Source organism: Haemorhous mexicanus, chromosome 3 (genome assembly GCF_027477595.1).
Source record: "Haemorhous mexicanus isolate bHaeMex1 chromosome 3, bHaeMex1.pri, whole genome shotgun sequence".
Lineage (NCBI taxonomy): Eukaryota > Metazoa > Chordata > Aves > Passeriformes > Fringillidae > Haemorhous > Haemorhous mexicanus.
In genome coordinates this window covers 48,088,712-48,103,660 of record NC_082343.1, presented here as the reverse complement: position 1 = coordinate 48,103,660, position 14,949 = coordinate 48,088,712, and the positions used below count along the sequence as shown (strand labels likewise).

Below are 14,949 nucleotides of genomic sequence, written 5' to 3'. Positions count from 1 at the left end.
GTCAGCAGCCTATAAGCAAGAAGTACCTTAAAAGTCACCAATTTCCTTTAAAGTTTGGATAAAAACTGTCTGGATTTATTTTCTCCTCAATATTAGATTGCTTGCTGAAATGCCTAACACATGATTAATCGCTTCCTTCCTTTGTCACCTGTGTTTTTTCTAAAGTATTTCAACTATGATACTAAAGTGTTTGGGTAGTTTTCCTGTGTTTCCAGGCCAAGGCAAAAATTCATCTCATTCTGTTAAACATAAAATCTGGCATACCTTGAACATTACTGCATTGACATATCAGAGAAAGGTGTTGAACTTTTTCACACCAGACCTTTCCCTGGTTTTCAATTCCACTTGAAATTGTCCAGCAACCTGGAAAGCAGTCACTGTGAAAACTAATTTTATTATTATTTTCCTGCTCTTTATATGCATCAATTGTAAGCTTTTATGCTAGAAATAACAATATGGATTCTATGAGCCAACATGTGAACATTAATGGTTTAAATTTGAAGGGCTTGGAATGCCTTTCAAGCTCTAGTAGGGGAGATCAAGAAAGGTAATCATTTTTCAGATGAACTTTGCCCCATCCTGATAAGCAACTGTCCAGAGTATGATACTTCTGCACAGTACTTGCCCTTTTCATCTGAGTTCAGCCAGACCACAAAATGGGAGGTTCTCATGTTGCTTTTGTCTTAAGCTTCCAACAGGGAATAAGCAGCAAAAAATATCCACAGCAAGAATAAATCTTTGTAGTTATGCTGAAGCACGAGCCTACTACTCACAACAGAAAAGGTTTGGAGAAATGGAAATAGAGCCTCCACAAATCTATCCATGAACATGCTGAAGGCAGAGGCCTGAAAGACTCTCATCTTCTTTAACTCTTTAAAAGTGTGAAAGCTATATTAGAAACAAAGCTGTATCATTTTGAGTGAAAGAACTTTAAAAATAGTCAATCAAAATCAAGTAATCAAAAGAGCTTTAAGTACAGAGAAGTTAACTAAAATCTTTCTGGTATCATGAACATTTAAAAAACCCTCAATTTGTATATTTAGAAAAAGTTGAATAATCATAAAGACCAATTACACATTCTGGATTATGGCAGTTAATTTTTATGAATAGTTTTGGGCTTGCTTTCTAAAGAACAAATATGAAGAAAAACAGGTATTCAAAATACAGAAAAGGAAAAAAGTGATTTTGCTGCTTTTGTTTATACCAACTTTAGATGGAAAATGTAATAACTTTTGATCTAAATGTAAGTACAAGATAAACTGGTTATTCTGTCTTGCATCCAAAGAGTAGAAATTATTCTCAGCCTTTTAAGTTCTCATTTAGGTTTGGCAGTATATAATTGTTCATTTGTTTGTTTTTAAATTATTTAGAGCATTTTTAAGTTAAATGAATACTTATTTTTAGTAAGAAAAGCATTTCTTATCTCCCTTCTACGTAGAGAGTCCTGTAGAAAATCTCAGGATTTACACCACTAAAAGGTAGCACCGGATATTTAATGCCAAGAGAAATATAAGAAGAACTTGAAAGAGTTCTCGCTTTTGTGTGGAGAAGGTCTCTCAAATAATTTAAGTCCACCTGCCAAATGAAATGCCCTGCTAGGAATGTTACAATAAGTTTTCACATACTGATATGTACACACACAGAGACTTACACAAATACACTTTTTCAAACTGCTTTCCTGTATTTCATGTAATTTCTTCATCTGGTCTCTTCAATTTCTGTGGAAATCTTTTTTAAAAAAGCTTGAAATGTAAATAGTAAAGTACCAAAATGTTCTACGTAATCCAAGTATAGGATGTTCCCATTGAACAAACAAAATCTCTGCTTTCACTGGTCTCCAAAAGATGGGAGAAATTTCATAAGTAAATAATGGAACTTACAGTACAAATTGTATTTTGGTATAAAAAGAGTTTGTAGATTTGCATCTGAAATAGGATTTCTAATTTAGAGAATTTAAGAAAAAAATCTCCTGTATTTTAATAATTAATGAATACAGCTCATAAATTTTGCTCTAACCAGGAATTCATAGATGGCATAAGCTCTACCTCAAATTTATCTGTTTTCATAAGCAAGAATGGTGAGGAGTCAGAGGAGAAGAGAGTAAACAATTTAAACAGAATTTTCAATAAGCATATAGCTGTCATGCATTTGCATTCACTGCTCCCTAAGGGAAGTTACAGTACTCTGTTATTATTTTACAAGAAATTCACTTTAAAAGGCAAGAGAAGAAATATATTAATGCTTAGCATCAAACAAATACATAGAAAGATAATTCTTTCTATGCAATCCCTATCCCATAGTTCTCCTTTTTCAGGAAGTGAAAGTCTCGCACATTATAGTCAAAGATTTAAAGCATTGACAAACAATTCTTGTTAAAATAAATTATTTTCTCAGTTTTACTCTCATTCTCCTTTTCCTCACATCCATTATTGCCCAAACCCTAACACTGATGCTGCAAGAATTTGTACCTAAAATGACAAAAACTTCCATCTTTGTCTAAGTATACAGCATAGTCAAAACAAAAAGAAGAATGCCCATTATGATTAAAGGATGCAAAATCTACATTATTACTGTTGTTGCTATTATTATTAATGTACATTCTCATAAAATCTGCGATGAAGAAGCTGTGAAATGAGATTAATCGCAAGAACTTGACCCACAGTTTCTTAAGAATTTTCATCAATGCCTGAAAGGACTTGAATTAGGAGTAACTTGCAGGAAATACAGTTTTTTACAGAACACATTTTCATCTCTTTTAACTGTTATCAAAACAATGCATCAGAAACAGAGCAAGACTTACCATTTCACCACTGACTAGGCAAAGCAGGAAATACATACTACCATTACCTCATACCCATGCTCAGAGATGAGCAAAGTCCTGAGAAAAACCACCAAACATCAAAGCTAACCTTGCTTGGAGGAGGGTGTTAGTAGAAAAGAGTTTGTACAACATGACCTCCTAATGTTCCACTCAACACTGAACTGTGCTATGATTTTTATGTGTTTCAGATCTATGATATATGGCTGTCTCAATAAAAGTGGAAAAAGAGAGTAAAGAATCTTTGAAACTAAAATGAGCACAGAAGTAAAACTTCATCTTGACATTAACATTAAGAACACAGATTAGAGAAAACAAATTTTAGTCTCACCATGACTAGGAGGGAGAGTACAAAAATGGGTTATTGTAACTCCACTGAAAATAATAAAATGCATTGTTTCTTTTAAAAAGGCAAACACTGCCTCCAAGCAAAATAACAGAAGTCAATCCAAGTATTGTGAAGTCTGGATATAATACAAAACACTAATATTTGTTCTGAGAATTAACTGCTTACATTTTTCTACCACACAGGCATGACATTCTATACTCCTGTTTTTTCATTTGAATATGTAGTCTGTGATTTATATTCTATGTTTTTGTCAATTAGTTATGTCCGACACAGTTTTTTTGCCTTTTTTTTTTTAAAAAACTTCTGCCTTATCAGAACTAAATAGAAAATGGGTTCAAGATTGTGGTTGAAGAAACAAATTTCATCTTCAACAGAATATTGACCTCTTTATATAAATGACAGTAATTAATTGCTAATTTTTAAATCATCACTTCAGATGCAGTTATCCAGAAGGCTGGTAGACCAAACCAAATGTTTTCATTTCACTGGTTTAAAAAAAACCCAACTAACTAACAAAAACAACAGTGACAGAGCAGTGCTGTCTGAATACTTAGTGTTTTGAGGGGTTGGGAAAGTAGAGGATCTGCTTTGAGAGATGCTCAGATTGCTAAATCTTGGTTAGATTAAACAGAGCAAGTGTATGTACATTCTAAAGGCTAAGTTATTGATTAGCAGAAAGCCACTCCTTTGGGACAAAAAAGAAAAAAAAATTCCCGCTGTAGGGTGTCTGCGGGAGCGCCTGGGAATGACTCGCGAGTGCCTTGCAATCCATTCAAAAATACTTAACTGCCATCTAGCGGCTGAGTAGGCAGGCTTCTTTAGGGTGTCCTTCAGACTGTCTAAATAAGTACTACTTCCCTCGTTTCTGATATTTGTCTTTGTCTTCTCTTCCTTCTTTCATGGCCAAAGAAACCCCACCAGTATCAGATGACAGCATTTAATTACAAAGTGGCTACTAGCCATGTGGGAAGCAGCACAGACTGGAACAGACAGTCTCTGTTTAAGCTGTATTTAGGTCTCAACTCAGAGAATCTCACTTCATATTTGAAAAAGTTTAGCTAATTTACCTGCTACAGTTTTAGGAAATAAAACATCTATTTATGCTTGTAAGGCTTTCTGAAAACAAACCAAAAAATAAACCTGAAAATAGCTGCACGTTTGAATTGAAAAGTAACTTCCAGTTTAAGGATCTAAGAATTCCATCCATAAACTTGAAACTTCTGCATAAAAGTTATGTTTCATGAACATGAACATAAAATACTTGGTTTGCACTTAACTTGTCCTGGAGTTCCATAAAATTGAATTCCCGTTTACTGCCTAAACAAAACACTCTGCATTTCAGCAGTTCCAATGACCCGGGCAGTAAAGGCTCCTGCCAGGTTTGTGTCACCTTTTTTCCTACAAACTTTGTTTCCTTACTCTATGTTTGTGATAAAATGTCATTTATTCTGAATGCTAACAAGAAAACACCATCTATCTACATTGCTTCCCAAAATTCAACTGCTTAAAGCTAAGCTAGCCCAATTCTAACATTGGACCTACAATTAGAATGGAAGTTCCTCCACATCACATATTACAAATCTGGCTTTACATTTTGCAAGAGAAAAACCCCCAGAGAAATACCTCTGAATTTTTTAAACTTTTTTTAAACGTTTTGTTTTCTGAAATTTGAATATGCTGGTATGATTTTGCAGAAAGTTTACATTGGTACAGTTCTTAAAAGAAGATATGCAATTCCATACACTATCAGTTGATTACTAAGGAAATATCAAAAAATAGTCACTTCTGTCATAATCCTTTATTTCCTCAATGAGACAATTGTATCTAGCAGATCTTTTTGAATATGTCATACATTTTTTTGGCAAGGGTTTTTTTAATCCAAGTATGTAGCTTATTTTTCACTACTGAAATCTACGTCTCTGGCAGTCATAGGTTTGTAGGAAAAGAATTGTTTTAGAGTAACTGTTCATTGCTCCCTCAAGCCTTCTCTTCCCCTTTTCCCCCTTACAAAAATCAACCTGTCAAAAAGCAAAAGAATGGAAGGGGAATGACACTTCTTCACAGGTTTTTTCTTAATAAATATCTCAAGAAAGAACATGCAGAATCAGGATGTGTTCAAAATGCCACAGCCACAGAGCTGTTTGTGAGCCAACAAAGAGGAAAAGTTCCCAATTTTCCTCAGGTTTCTGTTGAAGTCAGTGGTTCACTAGTCTTGTTTATAGTTGGTCTATGTGCTGATAAAAACTGTGTAATACCAAAATAAAACAGGTTTGATACCGGACTATAAGTTTCATAACAGTCTAAGGCAGGTTTAGAAAATCTCACCTTTTTAAAAATTCTTTTTTGTATTTCACTGTTTGAGACTAATCTTTCATCTACCTTCTTTATCTCACCTTCACCTGTAAAGAATAATCTCTGAAATTTCTTTTAAGAGAGAGATTTGGGCAGCATGCATTTTTCTGAGACAAATTCTAGTGGTGACATTTTATAGTAATGAAAAGTAAATTCCAGTCCCACCCATGTTTTATACTTTTTAAACAGACTGATTATGCATTTATCTTCAAGGATTTCAGAACCTTTTCTCTCGTATTACTAAGTGTCAAAAATGGAACATTTCCAATCTCACTCAGCTTTTGCCCTAAGGAATTGCAATAAGTCATAGTCAAAAACTAGCATAAGAACAAAGGTCCCTGCTGAGAGAGAAGTTACCAGTAAACTGGGGTGGTTAGGAATATTCTAAAGATACACTCCATTAGTCTGTTTTTATAAAGCAGAATTATCTTCACGATGGCAAAAGCTGGCTTGCAATTAATTTTTTTAAGATTAGCATTGTTTCCCTATGGTATTGCTGGAAAGTATGACGATAGACTATGCAGTAGAAACCCTTCTTCAGCACCTCAGAACTGCCAAAATTTTGTCTGGCTTTTAGTACCAGTGGAAGTACTTGGAATTCCAAAATTCATATACTGGCATATCATTTTGGTTGAGGATTTATTTGTTGGGTAAAATGTGGTGAACCAAACCAAACCAACTAAGACAAACATTATAAGCATAAGAATTTTTTGATGACAAGCTCTTCTGATGTAAATAGGGTTTAAGTAGTCAGTTGAAACTATCTTATAACCAAACTGCTATAGATTGCAACAGTCTGACAAAACCTCCTCTCTTGAGGTGGGATTACAGGGACCAGGCACAAAGTGGCATGAAGTATTCATTATATCTGGATGCTGACAATTAAATAAATGTAAAAAGGGTTTTATTTTTAAAATTGTGTGGTCCAGAGAATAGACTCTGATCACAAATGATCAAACATAGAAATTCAAAATAATTTTATAATATGGTGTATAAAACAATGCTTTTAAGTGCCTTTCAAACAACTTTAGGTTTCTGCCTCTGTAATGTCCCATTACTAACCAAAGCCTAGTTTACATGTACTACATTTAAAGGATTCTTTTTTTCTTCATCTTTTTGCTACAAATCTATTTTTACCTTCCATGTAAACAAAATCAAGCTACACTGAAAAGTAAGTTAAAATGTAAGGAAAAGTACAAGGATAGTACAAAAGATGTGGGGTACAAACAGAACCAAAATTGGCTCTTGAACAAAGTACAGCTGTCAAATTTAAAGATCAGGTTTGAAGCGGGAGTTTCTAAATTAGGACACTCAGTTTTTCTCTTCTTCTTTCACTAAAGGAGTTAAGGCTAACAAAAGGTTCTCTGTTCGTACTGGGAAGACTAAGCAGACTGCTGCTATTTGGAATTTCAAAAACAGGACTTGAAATGGCTGCCAACTTTTCTTACTTTTCCACCGCCTAACAATTCCTGTATCAAAAGCAAGCACATCCCCCACATCCTTGCTTTGGTAGCTGTATTTAGAAAAACTAGATATTTTGGACTCAAAAAACAAAATCTTAAAAAACCAAACAGAAATTATGCTGTAAAAAATTCAGATTATATATAATATTGTAAAGATAAGGAAATGGAGAGGATACATGTAAAGAAGCTCCTTCAAGTGATAACAAACTATGCAATCCTTGTTGTATTACTTGTGCCCTTAATTTAAAGTTATTCTGATTCTTTTTGTGAATTGTTTATCATAACTGAGAAAAATTATCAGCACATCATGTTACAACTGTGTTCTAGCCAATAATCATCAATTATATTAGTAGTATGTGGGAAATGTGTTTTCCCAGAGAAAGGAGAGGGAAGAAGTCTGTAAAAAGACTTAGTTGATCAATTCAAATTTTAAAACTACAGCTCTCTTTCATTTATGTATGAAAAGAAAAAGAAAAATCACCTACTAGGCTAACTTCAGCTAATGCTTTCTTTTTTCAGAAATTAAAACTGCAGACCACACAAGAGGACAGATCTCTAATAGAAACTTGTTCATCGCTTAAAAAATGTACAGATGACACAAAGAATGATCTGATTGAAGTACAGGATTTACTTACAAACATGATGGCCATGCTGCTTTCTAGATGTTTTTATAGACTGAGGTATTTAAACACTGATAGATAGGTAGAGTATGCTTGACTGCTTGGGACACTACAGAAATAATTTAAATGCCTGACAACATTTTATCCACATACAGTTCCTCAAAAGAAAAAAATCTTCCACCCTGATTTTTAAAATAAACCAGAATGATGATGACATAATACAGCAAAAACTTGAGATGACTTTCTGCAAGTGAGGCAATCCTGTGAGTCCTGCAGTCATTGATAAACAATAGTATAGAACGGAAGAAGTTCACCTTACTGCCATAAGGGATAACCACAGAGTAAGAGGAAAGGGTATCTCCTAAACACAAGCAAATTGAATTCAGGGATTGAACAACATACGAGGCTAGGTTTTAAAAACAAAGAAAAGCTCCTAACCACAAGTAAATGCCATTCAAGTGATCATGCAGCACTCAAGAGCTCCTGGTTAAACTTCATTCTCATAGGAATTCTCATAATACTTTTTTTAATAGGTAAAATAACTACATACTCATAAAGCTATTTCAATTAATTAAATTTCCAATAAGAAAACCATTTGTATAGGTCAATTCTTGCAAAGAATTATAATACTAGAGACTGATTAAATATGCTCCCTTACATGCAATAACTTCCTGGAAGTATAGGGGAAAAGTGCTTTTCCACAATTAATAACAGAAAACATTGTTAAGGAAACCGGGGTGACTGGAATATAAAAATATAGTGAGAAAAATGTATTTTAGGTTAAACGCAAAAAACCAGAATGAATAATTATTTTGTAATATTATTTTAATTAATCAGCTTCAGTTTTAAAATGTTCCATATTATGAAGTTAGAAGAATTTAGATAACCAACTAGAAGAATTCTTTAAAGTTGTTTGGCAAGGCAAGCCATAAAGGTAGTACACATACTCTCCCTGCTCACGGCTCACAAAATATGCCATCAAGCCCAAAAGAAATTTGCATATCTAATGATCAGAAGTAGGTATTTAACTTCACATTCCTTATTTTTCCCTGAAAAGCAAATTACTGGCTATTTTCACAAATGCTGCTTGAATTGTCCTGTCACTAATACAAAAAGCCTCAAAACAAATACCAAAACCCAAAAAAACACCCTTTCAACCCAACAACAAAATACTCAGCAAACCAAAAGAAACAAAAAACACTCCATAAAAAAAACCCCAAAACATACCCAAAGGGGGAAACAAGGGAAACAAGCTGTGAAACAGAGGAGGAAGAAAAGAGATTCCAAGAGCTTTTGGTCACTGCTTGTTTCAAACCAAGATTTCTGAACTTAGCCTTCCTTCTAATGACTTCCAGAACAAGTGAATAGTGTTATCCATAAGTAAGATAAGTCTGTTTCCTGTTGAGGAAACAGAATTTGAAGTTCCTCAGCCCCATTAAACTGCAACACCTTTAATGACAAATAAAAGAACATGTATGGTGGTGTGCTAAAAAAATAAGATAGACTGTGTTTCTGTGGCGTAAGTCCAACCCAGACTTTCTCCACTGCCCCAGCATTACATTATCTCCTTTTTAAGTCCATCATGCCCTCTAAACCTGTTCACATACTGCCAGTGCTGTAAGCTTGAGGAGAGAGTCAGAAAAAAAAAAAAATCCCTGCCATTATTATTTACATACACTTTATTAGATTAGCTATTATAATAAGATATTTTATAACTATTCTTTACTAATGCCATCAGAGGGTTAACTTACTTTTGAGTGAACAATAACATTTTGTAAGAATCACCTTAGGCAGGCAGGAACCTTCAATCCTCACACCTGAATACACTATGGAGCATATAAAACACCCTCACTTTGGAATTTTTTCATACAGAACATTTACTATAAAAAACTATTTCAAAAGTATCTGAAAAAAAGTACTGGTTTTTGCCCTCTTCAAAAAAAAAAAAAAAAAAAAAAAAGAGAAAACATTTCTGTTAGAATCTTACCTGTGCCTGCTGAACACCACCTATGCACTGCTTCTCTGTTTCTAGGACTGTAGATTTCAACTCTGAATTTGAAAAGAAGATACAGATTTTAAAATTCTATAAATAAAAAAAATGGCTGATCTTTTGAAATACACATTAAGAAATTCATGAAAGGAGTGTAAAGTTAAAAAGACAAAAGTGTTAACTGTCCCACTTTCCAAATTATCCCAAAAAATTACCTGTCCTTAAAACGAATTACTCTTGCCAAGTACGTCTTCCCTTTCTTCCACTACCACAGAAATTTGAAAACTCCACAATGACATAGGTACTAATATAGATCTTAAAATAGAGCAAAACATAAGATACTCCACAGCTAGATCCTATTTCTTATTTTAAAACTGGATTACTTTTCAGACCTTAGAGAACCGCACTGTGTCTCAGTTTCCTTGCCTGATACAAAAGAATCAGAAAAAGGAAAACAAGCAAGCAAACAGCTCCACAGCAGCTACACAGTGCAAAGAACTTTAATCAGTTTAGGAGCTACAGCTATTGATGCCTCTTTACTGATCATAGCCCAGTTATTTACACATTCCAAGAACAGAAGTATTTTTCTCTACACCTGCCCAGAGGCTCTATCTGTGGCACCTTTTCTATATGTTTAAAGATACCACTATTCAACAGGGAAATCTCTTGACCATTTGCAGAAAGAGTGAAACAGCTGTGAAACAGCTTCTGGATTCGTAATTTTTGGGCATTTGGCCTCCTCACAGCTTTCTTTAAATCCCAGCTGTTGGAAAGTGAGACATACAAGGAAGAAGTTTCATTGCAAGTGTGAGTTATGTCACAAGGCTTGAAAATTAACAATCCACAACTTTTTTACCTGGATGTGGATAAGCTGCACCTGGCAAGAAATAACTAATCATTTAGATTTTAGATTTTTCTGTGTTTGAGATAAATGTTAGTATCTGTTTGATCTTTGCTCACAACAGATTTATTCTATGCTGACTTTCTAGTATTAGACATGCACCCACAATGCTGAATGTTTTCTGCCATGCAAAATTAGCACAACTACCTCCCTTACATAAAAGTGCTTAAGAAAATAGGACCAGACTGCTCCTATGTATTGGTCAATATTAAACAATTTGACAGAATTATCTAGCTTATTTTTACCTAAAAAATGTTATCTTTCTAAAAAGGATTCCAAATATAAGCTGAAGTCACAGTGATCTGAGCAGTTAACTTTAAGTCAGACAAAATTTGGAAATAAAATCTACTTCCAGCAAACCGACCCTTTTGTTAAGAAATAGAAAAAAAAAAAAAAACCCCAAACACTACCACCACAGTTAGAAAAAAAAGATTTGGGAAAAGAGTGCTGTATGAGAAATGAAACCTTTCCTTTAAAGCAAATCAAACAATTTTTTTTTTGGTTTGGATTTTTTTTTTAAATATACTCTTGTTTAAGAGGCTAACTTGGATTTCAGGTAAACCCAGACTGATATTTAGTGGTCTGAGATTGTTTCATTTTGCAGAAGTTGCATAGTCTTGAATGTCTTCACAAGTGGTTAAACAGCCCCATGGGAGATGGGATGACTCAGCTCTAGTGACTGCTTACTTGCCTTTTCCTGTATGTCGAGTAGTGTCATGAGCAAAGAATTAAAATAATTGAATTTCAAATACCCTGTTGAGTTTAGATTCAGGCAATGTGCTGAGAAGTGATAATGGTGGAGTGAAATGCCATAAGAAGAGACAGGAAGAGATTTGGGTGTTCAAATAGAAAATTAGTCCCATACACATTGATCTTACTGTTGATACTGACTCATTTTGTCCAAAGCCTTAACTGAATCCAGACTGAAAAATGCTTTTAGCATAAGTATTTGCTGATTTGAACCCAATTTCATATTAGGCACTTCCAAATTTCTGTTTTTAAATAAATAACCAACCTAAAAAATCACCAAACAACAATAATTAACCTGACAAAACCCACTGCCCCAAAACCCCCAACCACTCTAACAGCCCTTTTCACACACCCAGCAATGCTTCACATGATACAGGGCATAGAGGAGCACTATTAAACACAAACTGTACTAACCAGATGATTAACTACCTTGAAGAATTTTGTATCTTGCCTTACTTAAAGACTGAAGGCCTACTAATGCTAATGCTAATGTATACAATAAAAACAAAGTTTCTATAAAAACATCATGTTGCATAGTCTCTCAATCAATGCTTTTGTCTAAAATGCATGTTTTTGTTCATGGCTATTGCTTCTAATGTTAATCTCTTTAATCCAGACAGCAATAATTATATATAAAACAAAATACATCTACCCTGCACATAGTAATTTAAACCTTTTTAAAAAAATATTTGTCCTCTACACACTGGAAAGATGTAAAACACAAAATAATTTAGTTTGAAATTTCAAGGAAGGTGTTATCCTCAGGTTTCACATCACTCACCTCCAGGTTCTTCCAAATGGCAAGCATGTGAACAATTAAAAAAAGTTAAATTATTCATCTGCCTGAGTTGTATTCAAAAGAATTATAACTTTTTATTTTCCTCCATGTCCTACATTGAAAAATTGCACCAAAAGTTCAATAAATAAATCTTAAGAGCTATTTAAGAACTTAGAAAACTCCCAATACATAATTTTTCACTTTATTTCTTGCTCTATTTCTTAATACTTTTGTAGGTTTTTTTGAGAGGGCAGTAGCTGAGATAAGGAGAAGACAAATTCTATACATGCTACATCCATGTAGTAGGTGTAATAAACAGAAAACCATTGGATGGAAACAAATCACATACAAAATTAATACCTTTTAAAATTATTAGTATTGTCCTTTTGATAGAAATACACTGCTAAGTGTATCTTTAAATTTCCAAATATTTTATGTTATCAAAATTCTTCTCGATTTTAGAGAAACTAAACTCTTATTAACTTACACCAACCTCTGCTGGGCTAAAACCTCAAAATAGGTTTTAGCCCAGCAGAGGGCTAAAAACCTGGAAATTTACCCTTTTGTTTTTCAAGTGCACAGTTTGTTCATAAATCGTGTGATCACACATCCACTAGGTACACCTCCCAGCTGAGAAACACAACTCTCAGAGTAGATGGCATTGAATTCTGCTGCTACATATGGCAGCACTTTCGTTGAATGCAGCATAAAACAGGAGATCATTGGGTAAAACCTGGACTAGCTCAACAATCCAGCACTGCAGAGTTCCACACTCTGAATTGCATCAGTGAGATGGATGCAGAAATGTTTCCTTGATCTCCAGTAGATTTCCTTTGGTGAAAGGCATAGCATTAAACAGAAAACTGCAGCAGTACTGCATTTTTGTTGGCATCACTTGTTTTGCTTGTGAACAGTGAAATAAGTGATACCAGTGAAAGTGAAATGTTGCCATGGTAAAAGGTGTCTGTGCAAGAAATAATTCAGTCATGTTCCAGAGGAAGTGGCAGAGAAGTCCCAAAGAGAAGCAAATCTGAAATTCACTCCACCCAAAGCCTACAAGTAATACAAAGAGATCTGTTGAAATAGTGACTTAACTCTTCAACTCTGAGCAATGAAAAGGAGGAGTGGAAAGGAATGAAAAATTTGAGAATACCCAGTGGCTCTCCATGGACAGCATGGGGATGAATGCAGTCTACAGTTTTGAGAGCTGCTAAATACTAATTAATGGAAAGCAAAGCCTCCAATAACCTGTGGTATTTATGGGTCAACTCTACTAACAGAAAACAGGCTTAAAATCCTCTTCTAAATTTCTTTGTCAACTACAAGGGAGGTTTTTTTTCTTGCTTTGTTTTAATTGTCAGTGTCAACAAAGCTCTTAAAGAGCATGAAGAAGACTGCAGAAATTCATCTGGTAGCATAACCTCACAAATTTTAAGGTAAACTGACTTTGTAAACAAGTCCTCATTTTATTTTTTCAGATACATTTTTCCTACCCCTCTGTCAGCACAGGACTGCAGAATCTACAAAGGAATACCTTACACCACTCTAATAACATTCAGTAAAGCACCAGTCAGCTTCTGAAGTTTTCATATTTTTAAGAAGAAAAAAGAACTCATATCTCATAGCGCTGAAGGTATGTGTACTGGAAAGGAATAAAGATCACAGCACCTGGCAAAATCCATTATTTAACAGATGCCGGGTACCTATCTTGGTTGCTAACAGAAAAAATGCATTTTTGGTGAACATTTTTTATTAGATTCATACTAGCTGACATAATTTCTGATGTTAATCCAAGATTCTCAAAACCAGGTGTTTGTTAGTAGCTAAGATACTAGCTTTATATTTCAGATTCTAAAACACAGCAGCTTCCTATGTCCTATACATTTATCTTCTCTGTATCCAAGAACTGTACCTTCTTCTGAAGTCTTGAGTCTTTGTTCCTCATCTGGAGGTTTGGGTGGAGGCCACGCAGATGGAATTCTCCTTGGAAAGCTTCCTTCAATGTAATCTGTTGAATGTGTGGGTTGGCTAACTGCAGCCCAAGTATAAAGCTGGTCTTGCTGTGATTTAAAAAAAAAGAAAACGGTGGAAAAGTTCATATAGAAAGACAAGGTCAAAATATCTAAGCTTTTGTTTCCAGTACAAATAATTCAACATCCCCTGTATCAAGACAAAGTTTTATGATCTTCAGTCTGACAAAGACTTAAGATAAATCTATATTAAAATAGTTATGTTCATAAACAACAGAAAATTAAGCTTTTAGTTTTCCACAACCCAACAACATATTAAGATACAGTTCAGCACTTGTTTGAGTAAGGAACTCTTTGCCACTTCTTTTCTTACAGTGAGAACACATTCTGTTCATCATGCACTTTGTCACAAATGGCCAGTTTTATGGCTCGGAGGGAAATATTTATCTCCACACCACACATAATCATTTTACACCAAACACACAAGCAAGGAAAATGAACAGAATTATTTCAGCAGTAATCAAACTGATATATGTACTCTTTGAAGCCCTGTTTTTATCATTTTCATTTTACTATTTTTAGAAAAGCAGGTAAAAAAGGTGGGTTTTCTTTTGGAGTTAAAAGAAAAAAAACCAAACCAACAGTTAAAGGTATTCTTAGTTCTCTGAGCTCAAATCAGATTATATCCTTATTGCTCAACAGCTTTGAGTTTGAGTCTATGATTAAAAGTAGGACACCGAGTTTCTGATGAAAACTAGGGCAAACTTATGATTTAAGCTAACAGCAAGAATTTTTGATGACCACAATTTAGGTAGTTTTTCTTGTGACTCCTAGTCTGCATCAACATGCACACCTTGTGATTAAATATTTATAATACCATAAATTCTATGGAGATCATTCCCAGAAATTGCACAAGTAACCTAGCAAATTATCTGGAAAGATGCAGATATTGTAACAC

The 14,949-nt window shown here is 34.3% G+C and overlaps 1 protein-coding gene across 1 annotated transcript in view; it reads right to left on the bottom strand.

Annotated features, from left to right (window-relative positions):
- Nucleotides 1-14,949, bottom strand: part of FMN2 (formin 2) — a 155,026-nt gene that overhangs the window by 111,339 nt on the left and 28,738 nt on the right. The window contains exons 3-4 of the mRNA XM_059841678.1: nucleotides 13,934-14,081; nucleotides 9,590-9,651 (exon numbers count right to left, since the gene is read on the bottom strand). Coding sequence (XP_059697661.1) covers nucleotides 9,590-9,651; nucleotides 13,934-14,081 — 210 coding nt within the window. The remainder of the gene's footprint in view (nucleotides 1-9,589; nucleotides 9,652-13,933; nucleotides 14,082-14,949) is intronic.